Here is a 14770-nt window from a genome sequence, read left to right on the forward strand (position 1 = left end):
TTTTTTAGTTTATTTCTTTTTTTTTTTTTTTAATTATACTTCTAAATATGTATATATAATTTTTTGTTCTCCGTAAAAATTTTATGATTTTACAAATACAATTAGAGAAAAATGAAAAACAAAAAAATAAATGTAGAAAAGAAAGACTTATGAACACGAGTTAAATATGTTGAAAAAAAAAGAGAAAAATTAAAATAAAAAGAAAAAAAAAACATATTAAAACTAAACCCGAATATATAAAGTTTTTATCTAATTTTTTTTATTATCAATTATCTTTATTACTATTTTATTTTTAAATAACACAAAATGTTTAGTTTTGAACTTTAAATTCTTGTGGTTTAAATTACGTTTTTTAATACAATTTTTCTTTTCAACCTGCTGCGTATTTTTGTTTTTTATTTATTTTATTTATTTTTTTTATATTTTTTATATTAAGTAAATCTACGTGTGTATTAAATTAAAATGTTAATTATTACTTTTTCTCATTTTTTTTTTTTTTTTTTTTTTTTGCTTTTCTTTATCTAGCTTAGAGGGTATGATTTGTTGTTCTTGTTGTTGTTGCTGATGTTGCTGTTATCATTAAGTGTTTCGTTTACAAATGAACTATTAAATAATCGTTTTAACTGAGATTTTCTTTCCCTCCCAAGGGCCTCATTTACACATACACACACCCACACAAATACACGGACACACATATTCGTGTATTTTCCTGTGTAAAGAAAAATATACAATTTTACTGTGTTCTTCATCTCCTTCCAATGTTTAGGCATAAGTTAACATAGCTAGATAAAATATTGGAAGATTTAAAAGCAAGAAAAAAAAAAAAAGAAAAAGAATAACTTTAGAATTCGCTTCCGTTTAGTTTACTCTTTTAAGATTGGAGTGACAAGTTATTAGTGTATAAATATATGCGTATATATACCCTTATATTTATATGTATGTATGTAACGTCTGAAAATTAAGTCTTTCTTTTGCTTTATTTATTTATTGCATTTTTCAACAAAAAAATTTTTATGAAACATTAAAGAAAAAAACTGAATTTTATAAAAATTTCGAAATTTTGTAATATTGACAAAAAAAAGAAGGTTGAAGTTTTTATTCTTTTAAATTAAAGCAGAGTGCGGTATATTGTTTAAATTTAAAATAGATAATAAATAAACAATAATTTCACTCAAAATTTTGAAAACAAATTAGAAAGAAGAGCGTATGATTTTTAAAAGCTTTTACATAAAAAAAAAAAAAAAATTATTTTTTAGTACAAAAATTAGGTATAAATTGTGATACAAAAATAAAGAAACAAATTTAATACAAAAATAAGAATTAATACAAAAAAATTTGAGAATAGAAAATTAGAACTTGCAATATGAAAAAATATAAATTCTGTACTGGATAGGGGGGCGGGGGCGCGGTGAAAATCAGGGAAAATTTATATTAATCAGGAAATTAACAGATCTTTTTCACCCAAGTTGAAAATTTTGGTTTTTTTTCTCTTTTTCTATAGTTTAAAAGGAATCTAAAATAGTAAACAGTTATAAATTCAACAATAATATGAAATTTGTGTAGTGATAAAGGAAAAAAAAAAAAAAAAATTTTTTATTCTTTTCATCAAAGCCATATGAACATCGGACTAAACAATAATCGCCAAAAAGAAGAATATTAATGAAGAGTAATTAGTGGTAGCGGAATGAAACAGCAGCGACAATCACCCATACACATCAAGGCTTTTTTAAGTATCATATTTTCAGTTTCTTTTTTTGTCCAATTCTCCCCCTTTTACACTAAGGTCAAGACCTAAGCTACGAACTTTCATTTTTTTTTTTTTTTTTATATATATTACTTACAAAAAAAACAAAAATAAAAATACGTAAGAAAACGATACGCAGCGCCGTTAAAGAAAATTCGACCCAAAATTACTATCAACATCATTAAAATAGCTAAGTGGCGCCGCGTAAGATAAAAAAAAAAAAAAAAATTCAGCAAAAAAAAAAAAAAATTCCATTGTTGACAACAATTACAAAAAAAAAAATGTTAAAAAAATAAAATTGGATAAAATAAAGTTGAACTCTGTAACGTAAACAGGAACACCAAGTTCTCGTGTACATCATCTTATAAAGATTATATTAATTAATGTTGATACTGTTGTCACTGTTAGTGTTGCTGTTAAGTATAAGTGTAGAAGGTGGATGAGGAGGTAGAGGGGCCGAAGCCACCACGGTGTTAGTGGTTGTCGCGGTTGTACCCAGACCGGTGTACCGAGCTTGATGTATTGCTGCTGCCACTGTTGTCGCTGTTTGTGGTGGTTGAGGTTGCGGGTGGTAAAAAAATATTAATGGTTAGCGCCGTACACCATAGCTACTGCTCGACGATTGTGCATTATTGTTGCAACCACGCATCTGCGAGCCACTGCCGCCATTCGAGGCACGATTATCACTGCGATTGAAAGAGCCACCCATACGTGGCCCGCTGGAGCCACCGCGTGACATGTTATTGTTATTATTACTATTGCCACGCATCATACTGCCCCCTGCACTGCCCGAATTAGACAAGGACCGGGAAGCTGGTCCGCTGCTATTCATATTTCTTTGATTATTATTAATATTGTTGTTCATACCGCCTGCACCGCCACCCATTGACTGACGTGGAGGCAAATCATTAGTTCGAGCACGGGGCTTTTTCTCCTCAACATTAAGTTTTTGGCGATCCGGAGAATTTTCAGGGAAGTATAGCGGCTAGAATGGCATAAAGAACACACACACGCACACAATAATAAATAACGCCGCCTACTTAATTGAGGATTTTTTTTTTTTTTTTAAATAAGAATCTGTACTTACACAATGGGCTAAACAATTTTGCACTGATTCTGCATCTTCGTATGTTATGAAGCCGTAATTTTGTGGATTACGTATGCCAGGTGGCAGTTTGTTACTACCTTTGGATAATATTCTCAAATCAACAACCGTACCGAAACGTGCAAATAGTGCCTTTAGTTCTTCTTCCGAGGCATGATGTGGTATATTTCCCAGGAACAATTGCTGGTTATCACCAAATTGTTGGTTATTGTTAGTACGTCGTTGATCAAAGTCTGTGATAAGTAAAAAAAACAATCAATTACTTTAATTAAGTTAAATTTTGATTTGTTTTGCTTCAAAATTTACCTTTATTGAAGCCCTTAGCGTTCTGCCGTTGAGGTAATGGGGCACCTTGGCTATTAGTATCTTGACGCGCGGAAGAATTATTCTCGTTGTTGCCCCGATTACCGTATATGGACATTGATGTGTTCCCAAGAGTCGATTGAGAAAACGTTGTAGACGAAATTGTTCCAGTTGTTTGATACGCGCTGCTGCTAGATTGCTGCTGTTGTTGAATTTGTTGTTGCTGTTGCAAGGCGGCGTTAACAAAACTGCTTGGAGACGAAGAAGTCGATTTGAAAAGATTAGCGTACGTTTTAGGTTCGCTTTGTTGTTGTTGTTTGGCGGCTTCATATTTCTCTTGCTGCTGTTGGTCATTAATTATTTTAAAATCTTCGACAACGGGAGCTGGATTTACTTCGGGAACGGCACCGGACACGGATGAGGAAGAAGATTGTCCACTAGCTACCACATTTGCAGCTGTGTTCGGACGGGTTTGCTCTACTTGCAACGTTGCGTTAGGAGTAATGACCATGCTGCAAATAGAATCATCAACATCCGTCATTGCAGCGCTGGTTGTTAAATTTTGCACTGGTTGATGTTGCATATGTGTTTGTTGCGAGACTGAATTTGGTATTGGCTGTTGTTGTGGGGGTTGCTGTTGTTGCTGCTGCAGGATATGTGTTTGTATAAGAGGTGTTTGTTGTGGATAACTGGGCATGGTCGTTACGACATTCTGCGGCAAGCCAGTGGTTGCCGTAACTACTGGAACACCAGACACGCATGTAGGAACCTGAGCAATTACAGCAGAAGTGGCAACAGAAACCGCCCCTGCAGGTTGAGGAACCACTGGTGAGGGTGCTTGGTTTGCTAAGGGAGGCTGCTGGACCACATTCTGTTGTGGCATAGTTGCTAATAATTCCTCAGGGCCAACAACTCCATTTAATTGATTCACAGCAACAGCGTTCGTTTGCACCGACTGTTGCTGTGGTGGAGGAACTCCAGCCGCAGCAAAATTAGCTCCAAGTGGAACTGGAGCAGCACCAGGAGGTGGAGGCAACACGGCCATTGGGGTCCCTGCTCCTGTTGGCATCGAATAATAGACGGCCTGAGCTCGTTGTGACATTACACCGGCAGCACCGCTTCCACCAGCGACGACTTGAGTGGGAATTTGCTGTTGGTGTTGTTCAGACGTTAACACTTGTCCTGGCTGCTGCTCGGTTATAGTAGCTGTACCTGGTACTACCTGACCCGTTTGGGTTGCTACTTGTTGATCATGCTCATCATCGTTCTCTGAGCGCGATTCGCCATCAATTTCCTCATCGGAATACAAATCCTGGTAACGGAAAATGTCATTATGTACATAGTACTTCTTGGGCGATTGAGAAGCCAAAACAAACGTCTGAGTAAAACGACGCATTGGCTGGCCGTCGTTCGACAATTCCCCAGTTACTTGCACCACAACACCGTTACCCAATGTTGCCTGGGCATCCACTTGACTGATTTTAGCATGACAGTCGTGAAAATTCAATTGTTGGATACGATTGTGAATATTTTTTTGACCCACAACCAAAGTCGATTCACCATGTACAAACGATGAATTGTTATTATAAAAGCGATGCAAATGATTGGGGGCCTTATTCAGAAGCGTGTAATATTGGCGCACAAATTCGCGTCCAACCGATTGTGGTGATGGTTGTTGGGGTTGCGTTGCATCCATTACCATTGCGTTTTCTTGCTGCTGTCTCTTTAAAGTAATGATGCCAGTAATTGGAACGACGTTTCCGTTATTATTTTGCGGTGCCAGTTGAGCGTTGTTTGATGTCACAGCGGGCGTTGGATAAATGTTTCGTTGAAAATTGGCCGTTTTTATAAAATTTATTCAGATTTTAAAGCTATAAATGCTGCAAATTTATGGAAATATAATAAATCAGATTATTATTCCTTTCAAGTCAAATTTGTATATAAGTGAGCTTTTTTACATTTACAAAATTTCTTCTTAAACTTCTTTTTCGTTGCTCATTTTTTTCATCAATATTTTAGAAATTTAATAAAAATCATTTTACAAAATGACATTTTTTTTTTTCTTTAATTTTTAATTTGATTAGAAAAGATGGATATGAGTTTATAAAAAATTTTGTTAATAGGAAAGTTAAATGCGTCTCTACTACTTGTACGGTGGGAGAGATATTTATTTCGTTCTACACAAACCGATTGAATCAAAACCACACCTAACGTAGTCATTCATTTCATCAAATCGCCAAGTGAGTGTTACAGCCTTTTGTTCATAAAATCTCGCAAATTCGATGATCTTCGATTCTTGGACAAGAGTTGGCGACTATTTTAAGCACATCAATAGATGAATTATTGTTACAAATGAATTATTTTTAACATCGGGTTAACTTGGATAAACAAAGATATATAGTTATTTAAAAACAAATAAAACTGTTACTTATAGATAGATCTCGAGCTAAGTTTTGGGTAACGACTGTTTTAAGGCAATTAAATTTAATTTGCAATATTTTCACTTCTCTTCATTATGTTAAAAACAGTTTGGTTTGATTTAGCTCTAGCTCGTCGCAAAATTTAGGTTATCTTCTCTGGATGATATATAAAAAAAAGTTGGCAACAATGTTTTAAAATTCTCTATTTTTCCAATGTTTTTTTTTTTTAGGCAAAAAATGTCCGTTCTTTAATTTTATTTAACCCTAATTAAGAACGCACATGCAAACTCGAAACTTGTCATTTTAATTTTATGCCAATAGTCTCTTAACTCCTCTCTCTTCCCAACCTTAAATTATGATCGTTTCCATCATATTTCAATATTTTTCTATCTATAAAGATAGAATGCAATAAAAATTAAGTCATTTTTTTTACACGGCATGCAACGATACGGTGGTTTATGAGAAAGAAAAAAAAAAAGTAACCATCTCATGAAATTCCTTTTATTCCTTGACTTTGTCTGATTTCAGATAAATTGATTTAAGAGAATAAGATGCGAATCTCAATGACAAAAGACTTTATATAGGAATTTTTTTAGGTTATACCGCAGTATTTTACTGAAAAAGCATTTGACTGCGGACAAGTTGTAAGTTAACACGCCAAGGAAAAAAAAAAGCATATATCAATGCATGTAAATATGTGTCTTGTACACATAAATGTGCACACGCATGTATATGTATATGTATATATATATATATATATACATATATGTCTATATATATGCGAGGTAAGCCTACTTTTCAAGCAATAATTTCTATACAGACAATTATTTTGGGGACATAAAGTCGAATCCATATAAATAAGTTCAAGTCTAATGTACTTACATTTTGTAATGCACAGGATTATTGCTTTTAGACGTGTTTGCCAATATCACCAGGGTGTTTAATGTCACTTTTCAATAGCGCTCTTTCGATGATGTTTGCTAAGGATCCTTGCCAAGTTTTTTGCACCCTTCTCTTCCTCGAAACACTCACGATGCGCCACACTCTTTGGATTATGAAAAATATTTCCGAATTATCGACAAACTTTGAATTAATATTGTCTGATAAGTTTATTCGGTTATTGATCTCAAATAAATAATAACTTTTTAAAAGACAAGTTTTTATTTTTTTGACAATTTTTTTTTCCTTTTTTTTGGTGGCGTTTTTATTTCCTCTCCTCACGTCGTGTTATGGTTACTAGTGTCGCCTCCGTCGTGCAAATTCGATTTGAATGCCGTTTTTTTTTTTTCTGCTTTCCTTCTTACGGCGTTGAACTTCCCTCTTCTGGATTTTAAAAATTTATTATATTGGCTTATTTTTGCAAAACTTTTTGTGTTGCAGCACGGTTACGTTTGCTTATATCTGTAATCACAGGTTTTTTTTAATATTATTTAGTCGTAGTTACTCTTTTTTTTTTTTTTTTTTTTTTTTTGTTATATATTAAAAATTTATTTATGCGAAAAATAATTGCAGTCTAGCGTTTAAATTGAACAAGTGCTAAATTAAAGTGGCCATTACTTTATACCGATTTTCGCATCGTGTCTTTATCCCTCTTCGTGTATTCTTAAATGCGTCTGATTTATATATTTGTCTCTCTTCTTTGTATATAGTTTGCTTGCAGTCCCTCTTTAATCATATATCCCTGAATAGAATATTGTCTGAAAAATATCAACCCGCGTCGGCTCAAGGAAGCAAGAACAATCTTAGATTTGTTGTTGTTATTGCAATTTAAAGAAATTAATAAATTACTTTTAACAAATTTTTTTATTTATTTTTATATATGATTTTTATTTGAAAAGCGTACAATAATTGAAGTAAGTTATTGAATGTTTTTAGATTATCGGCAAATTTTTGCAATTTTGACAAGAGTTGTCACGTTTCAAAATTTCATTGTAACTTTTAAACTGCTAAAATATAAATATAAGTAGTCAGTGTTTACGGGAAATTCGGAATAAAGTATACTAGCTAAAAAAGAATATCACAGCATTTACTAAAAAATATTGCTTCACATTTCGAACGTTGGAATAAAGCACTTTAAGAAAATTTATAAAATTTCGAATATATTCTACGATTAAAAAAGTAGACTGAGCCTTAACGATAAAGGCAAGATACACTACATGATTATTGATATTATTGCCGCCCAGTATTTTCAACACGTTCATATTTTTAAAGACTCTGAACACGAGCCTTCGGATATTGGAAAATTTTTGGAATTCACAATGTATATGTTTAATCGGAAAACTTTATCCACTATTGCGAAATGGAGAAGTCAGTTATTTAAGGATCGATTTGCGTATTGTAGTGGTATGACCACCGCGGATTTTTTCAAATGATTTGATTTTGATTTTCTCAACATTGATTGGATATACGGATGGAACGAGATTAACATTCACAAGCGAGTAGTACGGATGGTGCCACGGTTGATTTTTCCACTAATTTTCTCTTCGATTTTTTTGTAATGTACCTTTGAAGTTCAAACTTTTCCATTATGTCGCCCACAACTAAAGATGCTAAAGCAACCGTATGACTCGGTATCCAACAAATTTGCATTTTGTCCCCCTACGTGGAAATTGCAATTTTAACCAGAAATCCGTCACACGAAAAGAATGCATACCAAAATTTCCTTTTCACTTGTTTTCCTTATACAAAAAAATTTCGGTTAAAAATTAAAAAAAATAGATTAATTAATTAGACCAATTAATTTGACATACATTTAAACATAACACGTTCAATTATTAAGTGTCGTATGTGGATATAACATTAAAAATGCACATTCCTACAATGAAGTTAGTTATAGAAATTTACAGTTTTAAATTATCATTATAAAAACGTTATCAATGGGCATTTATTATAAAACGAAATATCTCTTCCTGAATATGTCTTTGATAAGCAAATCTATATTAAACCGATAAATAATCCAAATTCCTTTCTCTTATATTTTTAGATTACCTAACTCAAGGCCATGTTTTGAAGTCAAAATAGTTTATGCGTTGTAGTAAATTCGTTATGTGAATCGTATATATAATTATTCAAAGCGTTAAAAACGAGAGTAAAGATTTCTTAAAAGAAGATTTTCTTATATAAAATGCTGATAAAGACGCAAAGCTATTGCTTCCGTCTGTTATTTGATTATGTTCTGCAACTACTGCATACTGCATACACAATAGCTGCGTTTGAGGGAAAGAAAGAACAGGACGACAATCTAAATAAATATACTTACAAAGTAAATGAATGAATTCAGCACTTGATGTTATTCAGCAAAAAAAAAAAAAATTCCGAATGCTATTTTACGACTGACTTTTTTCATAATTCTCTGTCTTTTCCGGCTGCTTAACGTTCGGGTCTAAGGAGTATTTGATAATTGAAAGAAGTAAAAGTGTATCACGCTGCATATTTTTCATTAAAAATATAAAGAAAGGAATAGATTTTGAACTCAAAAAGAGTTTTGTAAAGTTACAAAAAAAAAGTGAAGTATTTTTATTTAAACAAAACACAATGGCTGATAAAACTCAAGATTGTGAAATGAATGGTGAAGATTTTTCCCAAGACGTCAGCACCATGAATGAAAAAGAAAATGGTGGATCTACCGGTAATACTAATGGAAATGCCAACGAATTCACAAATGCCCGCGACGATGACAGGTATTTATAAATATTTCCTAAGCTCTATATAGTATTTTGCTCCAAATAATTGAAGTGAAAAATTGACAAAATAAAAAAGCTAATATTACATAAATCTGAATTAATGTGGATATATATACATATATATATATATATATATAAATAAAAACGCGAAAAGATGAAGTAAAGGATTTTTCTCTATATGATGTGCCTTTTTTTTGCTGTTATTTTTTTCTATTTTTTTTTTTTTTTGTGTGGAGTATGCAAGGTGATATGCGCGTGTGTGTGCAACTGTACTTTTTGTCATTCATCATTCGATGTAAAAAGATTCAATTCAATTATGTATTTTCCGAAACTTTATCCTTAATCGATGATGAAACCTTCAATTACTATTTTTTTTTTTAAATATTTCCTTCAAATTTTCATTTGATCATTCTATTTACAAATTTTATATTACCTTTTGAATCAATCGTTTTCAATATCCAAAACTGAGGTTATGCTTCAATGTTAGAGTGTGACAGTTATATAGTGTACTGTTGAGAAAAACATGCTTTATTTTGCCAATCTTCTATTTTATGTATTCTCATCTTATATTTTGTTTCTTATTTCGTTATTGTTTTAATTTTATTTAATACGCATTACTTCTAATTTTTTTTTTTATTGTTCAACTTTTATTTGTAAATTTATAATGGAATATATAGCCAGTACTTTTCGCTTGAGGTATATTTCAAGTAATCGAATAAATTAATGCTTGTTTATCAAGCAATGTTATGTCATAGGCAGGCTTTATTGTGGTAGGCATTTACTGAAAAAAGCAAATTATTGTTTGCTACTTCGTATTGCTAGGTTTAGGCTTTATTTTGGATTTCTATTATTGAAGCAAAGATTTATTGTTAGGTTTGCGTCATAACAATATAGAAATTGGTATTGGCGGAATCATAGGAAGGTGTTGTGTGATTGAACAAAGGTTAGTTGATTGATGCATTTCAAGCGGAGTCACAGTAATGATGTCTCTTTCTTTTTTTTTTTTTTGCTAAGCCTAAGATACTTGCAACATTTAATATAAGCATTTTTGAACTGCGTCATATTTAAACTTCCATTCAACAATGCCTGTCGATCATCTGATGAGGTAAAGTACTGCAATTCTCTTGTCTATTGTTAAACCCGCAATCGAAGAATGGAGCGAAATGTCGAATTGAAAATATCTGTTTGATTCAGCGAAATCTCCTAAAAATATAAACAATGTTGGTCCCCAAAGGATTATGTTTATGAATACGAAAATGTAGAATATATATCAACTAATTATTTAACAACGGCCCCGCTCGAGACTAAGCGGAAGTAATTAATTTCAGGTTTTTCCCATTCAAAATCTAATGTAAATATCAACTCACTGCCTCGATGTAAACAAATAACCAAACACGTGGAATATATAATAAAATATCTTTAAAAAAGTCATGCTTAAGATATTTTTGGTTTTTTTTTCGGATGTTGAGTTAAGGTGGACCAGGCATGATTAAGATATGACTGAATGTGTGGATTTATCGGATTTTCAGTGAATATTTTGATGTGAGCGAAAAGTACTGCAATTCTTTCCAGTATTGATTGTAAAAAAATAAAATACTTTTTCTATTTTTTTTTTTTTTTTTATTCATATAAGCATTACATTCGTTTAATTACTAATTTGATTTTAATTTGAAATTTCGTTTACAGGATTTTTAAACAAAATTTCAAAGTATAGGCACTTTTTTTATTAAATTAGGGTTTGCTATGATTGAATGATTCCCAATTATTGTAGAAATTTCTTTAAATATCATTATTTCTTTTGAATAGCGAAGGTTCGTTTAAAGTGAATTTATTAAAAGTGATCAAAATAAAAGTAATTTTTGTACTTTCGTCAAATTTTCGTTTCATATTCGTATTAACTTTAATGAAAAAAAAAAATGTTCACTGTGTTCTTAACCCCTTAAGACTTTTAAATGAGTTTCACGCACGCAACTAAGTATATGTGGAAGAAAATATCTTCTACGCATCGTCTATGCATCTGAATAAAAGTCGTTCTGTTTTTACGTCATAAAAACCCCTATTGACCCCATCGCTGAGGTCAATTTGTTTACGTTGTCTGCTTTGTCCTTTTAAAATTTATCGCATCGCTCGAGCGAAGTAAATCGTAACTTTCAAAAATACATTGAAATGTTGAGTCTGTCCGTCTAATCAAAGTTAAGAAGTAACGAAAGGCTCTTGTCAAGATTATTTTTGTCCATTGGCGTATATCGTTTGTTCTAAACAAAAATTTTTAATATCGAAAATTTCGTGTATTTCGCGCAACCGCCTTCTTTCAGTAATAGCAAAGATTCATTAGCGACATGGCTCTACAAATCGGTCCGTTTGCTATGACGGTTTTAATTAAAAAAAAAAAGAAGAAGTTGTCAAATTAGGTTCACGGCCTTAATTTATCTCTTTTAGTTGCTTAGATAGGTTAGTATTAAATTGCAAATTCCGTCATTTAAATTGGTTCGAATATGTGCATGTGCATATAAAATGCAATATTTAAATGTAGATTTGATTTTCATTTTCTCTTATTTACCTGCGAAGTGCTGCAAAATCGTACAAAAATATGACTTGAAATCTTTAGAGAGTGCGCAATACTACACACGATCAATCAATACGGATTTTCAATATATCTTGGAGTCAAATGCCTCATGGGTAACTACAAAGTCTTCTTTCCAAATCGTATATATCTCTTAACGTAATCGTGTTTATCTTTCTTCCAAAGTCGTATATGTCTTCCTTGATATTCTTACAAAAAAAATTTTCTTTACTTTTTTTTTTTTTAAAGTATCGTCTTTAAGGGTTTAATTACACATTATTTGTATTAAAAATTATATCAAGGATATATTGTGCTCAGACTGAGAAAGCCCTAGATTAAAATCATGAAACAAGTAAAAAAAAAAAAAGAAAGATTGAACACAAGTTAAGAAAAAAATCTGTGTAAAAAACACTTTCCTGTTGTGTTTGAGTGAACTAATTTCGTTCCTCTCCGGCAGGTTCTATAAGCCATAAAGCCAAACAGTCTTATAGATTTCATCCGGGAACGGCAGCAGCATTGCGCCTCATCCGTCATCCGATGTAAGAGCATATGGAACATAGTGACCAGCAAAAGGGAGTGAAGATGATGTTGATATCTACTTACCCAAATGCGCCGGTACACTGGTGATGGTGAAGAAATGCTGCCCAGTTCGCCCTGCGTCTCTTCTATGCAAGACGATGGTATTTATCTTAATAAACCACATAAATGAAAACAAAAAAATAAGAATAAAAAACACAATAAAAAAATATAGTTATCTATGCAAAATTGGATCAAAATAACGTTTAATTTTAACGATATCCAAAAAAAAAAAAAAAAAAAAGAACAGAAAACGTTAATCTTGCGGAATAGAAAACTGAATACAGAACTCGTTTTTATTTGATGCGTCAACAGCAACTTTACAATCAATCAATCAATCATCATTCGGTCTCAAATTCGATTGCTATTCGATAATCTTTTTTTAAATGAATTGAATAATTTTTGTGTGCATTTTTCTTGAAGAATAAAAATAATGAAGTTACTTTTTTCTGGCCATTTGTTTTAGATATTAAGCATTTAATTTATAGTTGACAAAAGAAAATTAACGTAAACTTAATTTTTGAAAAATTTATATTAAAAAAGTTTTGTTTCTCCTTTTATTCAAAATAAAAACTCTTCCCTTTGTCGTATGAATTTTTCTCAAATTTTTCGATAAATGGTTAAAAAAAGTGTTATATATATCTTTTTTATTAAGAAAAATTAATGATCGATCGAACCCAATAATAATATATAGACTTTTTTTAGTGTATTATGAGTGTTTTAATTTTCATTTTATATCGTCAGAAATGCTTTTAAAATGAAAAAATTTCGTGGTGTGAAAAACGTTTAAAGTTACATTTTTTTTTTTTTTTTTTTTTGCCGTTTATAACGTAAATTTTCAAAATTTAAATAAAACACTTTACTATTAATTTGTTCTACTAACTGAATAAGAATTAATTTTGTATTTTTAAAAATTTTGCAGAAAATTATTTGTTGGCGGTTTAAGCTGGGAAACGTCAGAAAGTAAATATTTTGATTTATTTATTTTTTTATTATTATTATCATATTGTGATGATTTAATGATTTCATTTTTCAGAGGAGTTGCGTGAACATTTCAGCAAATTTGGTGAGATTGAAAGTATAAATGTGAAGACAGATTCGCAAACCGGTCGCTCACGTGGTTTTGCGTTCATTGTTTTTACCGGCCCAACTGCGATTGAAAAAGTAAATGAACATGGCGAACATGTCATTAATAATAAAAAAGTTGACCCGAAAAAGGCTAAAGCTCGGCATGGAAAGATTTTTGTTGGCGGCATAACTAACGAAATAAGCGATGACGAAATTAAAACATATTTCAGTCAGTTCGGCAATGTAAGTTTAATAATTGATATGAAACAAAATGAATAAAATAAAAATAAGACCTTTGTATTTATGTGTTGGTTATTATTTTTATATAATTATAGATCGTCGGAGTGGAAATGCCTTTCGATAAACAAAAGTCTCAGCGCAAGACCTACTGTTTTATAACATTCGATTCTGAACAAGTTGTTTCTGAATTGTTGAAAACTCCAAAACAAAAAATTTCCGGCAAAGAGGTTGATGTTAAGAGAGCTACGCCAAACCCTGAAAATCAAATGTTAATGGTACGTGGCGGAGGTAGAGGCGGTGTGCGTGGTGGCCGTGGCAGTTATGGCCGAGGTGGTAAGTACACATATATATATATATGTATTATTTTTTGATCGTTGCTGCGCATAAGGGTACTTTCTGTTGAATCTCGTTCTCAAATTTTGCCAATCTGTCCCATAATAATGTTGCCGCATAAATTGGGCGTACCATGAATTAATCTTCTAGTCTGTATTTGTCAGGAGCAACTGATTTTTCACATCATACTTTAAGTGGGACCAATTACATATAAAGGGAAACAAAGACAATAAATTGCTGGGCCATTATTGGCAAAAAAGTTTGTTACCTTTCACATATAGAATCTTTTATATATGCCTGTAGCAAGCCCTGTAGCCGGAAGATTTATTTAAAATTGCAATCCTTCTATTTCACTTAAGCGATTTTTATCTGTGCGTTTAGTTATGGCAAGTTTTAGTGGAGAATATGATTTCTATCTGGAGGGGATTACATTAACTAAATAGTTTTTCATTGTTCTAATGAGCAATATTAATAGACGTAATCGCAATAAATATTCTACAATTGATGAAATATTAAAATCGTTTATAGGTTACACTCATCAATGGGCCGCTCCAGGAGCGTATTCGGCCTACGGTGGCTACGGTTACGATACGGGCTACGGTGACTACTACAGCAGTGGCTATTACAATGGCTATGACTATGGTTACGGTAAATACCATAATTACAATAATCCACAAAGCTCTAATAATTATTACAATAACAATACTTCAGCTCCCAACAATTATCATAAAAATA

At 31.8% G+C, this 14770-nt stretch overlaps 2 protein-coding genes across 2 annotated transcripts; one reads left to right on the forward strand and one right to left on the reverse strand.

Moving 5' to 3' along the window:
- Nucleotides 1-1488: 1488 nt before the first annotated feature.
- LOC119634827 (ras GTPase-activating protein-binding protein 2) lies at nt 1489-7040 on the reverse strand. The gene is made up of 4 exons (XM_038029225.1): nt 6455-7040; nt 3156-5032; nt 2832-3082; nt 1489-2729 (listed from the first exon to the last, which is right to left on the reverse strand). Exons 2-4 carry the CDS (start codon nt 4852-4854, stop codon nt 2334-2336), a joined length of 2346 nt encoding a protein of 781 aa, XP_037885153.1. The 5' UTR covers nt 4855-5032; nt 6455-7040; the 3' UTR covers nt 1489-2333.
- Nucleotides 7041-8910: 1870 nt separating this feature from the next.
- Nucleotides 8911-14769, forward strand: LOC119634471 (RNA-binding protein squid; the record flags this gene model as incomplete). The annotated part of the gene is made up of 5 exons (XM_038028685.1): nt 8911-9252; nt 13317-13357; nt 13431-13705; nt 13798-14035; nt 14564-14769. Coding segments are annotated over exons 1-5 (906 nt in total), but the record flags the coding sequence as incomplete, so codon positions are not given.
- Between the last annotated feature and the right edge of the window lies 1 nt (nt 14770).

The sequence above is a fragment of the Glossina fuscipes genome, unplaced genomic scaffold (assembly GCF_014805625.2).
Source record: "Glossina fuscipes isolate IAEA_lab_2018 unplaced genomic scaffold, Yale_Gfus_2 3, whole genome shotgun sequence".
In the NCBI taxonomy this organism is placed as follows: Eukaryota; Metazoa; Arthropoda; class Insecta; order Diptera; family Glossinidae; genus Glossina; species Glossina fuscipes.

What these genes read in the sequence shown, in the direction of transcription:
- LOC119634827 (XM_038029225.1), bottom strand. Translation starts at nt 4,854, where the DNA reads ATGGTAATGGATGCAACGCAACCCCAACAACCATCACCACAATCGGTT. An exon ending in CGCTAAGGGCTTCAATAAAG is followed by an intron (nt 3,083 to 3,155) that starts GTAAATTTTGAA and finishes TACTTATCACAG; the next exon opens with ACTTTGATCAACGACGTACT. An exon ending in AAAATTGTTTAGCCCATTGT is followed by an intron (nt 2,730 to 2,831) that starts GTAAGTACAGAT and finishes ATGCCATTCTAG; the next exon opens with CCGCTATACTTCCCTGAAAA.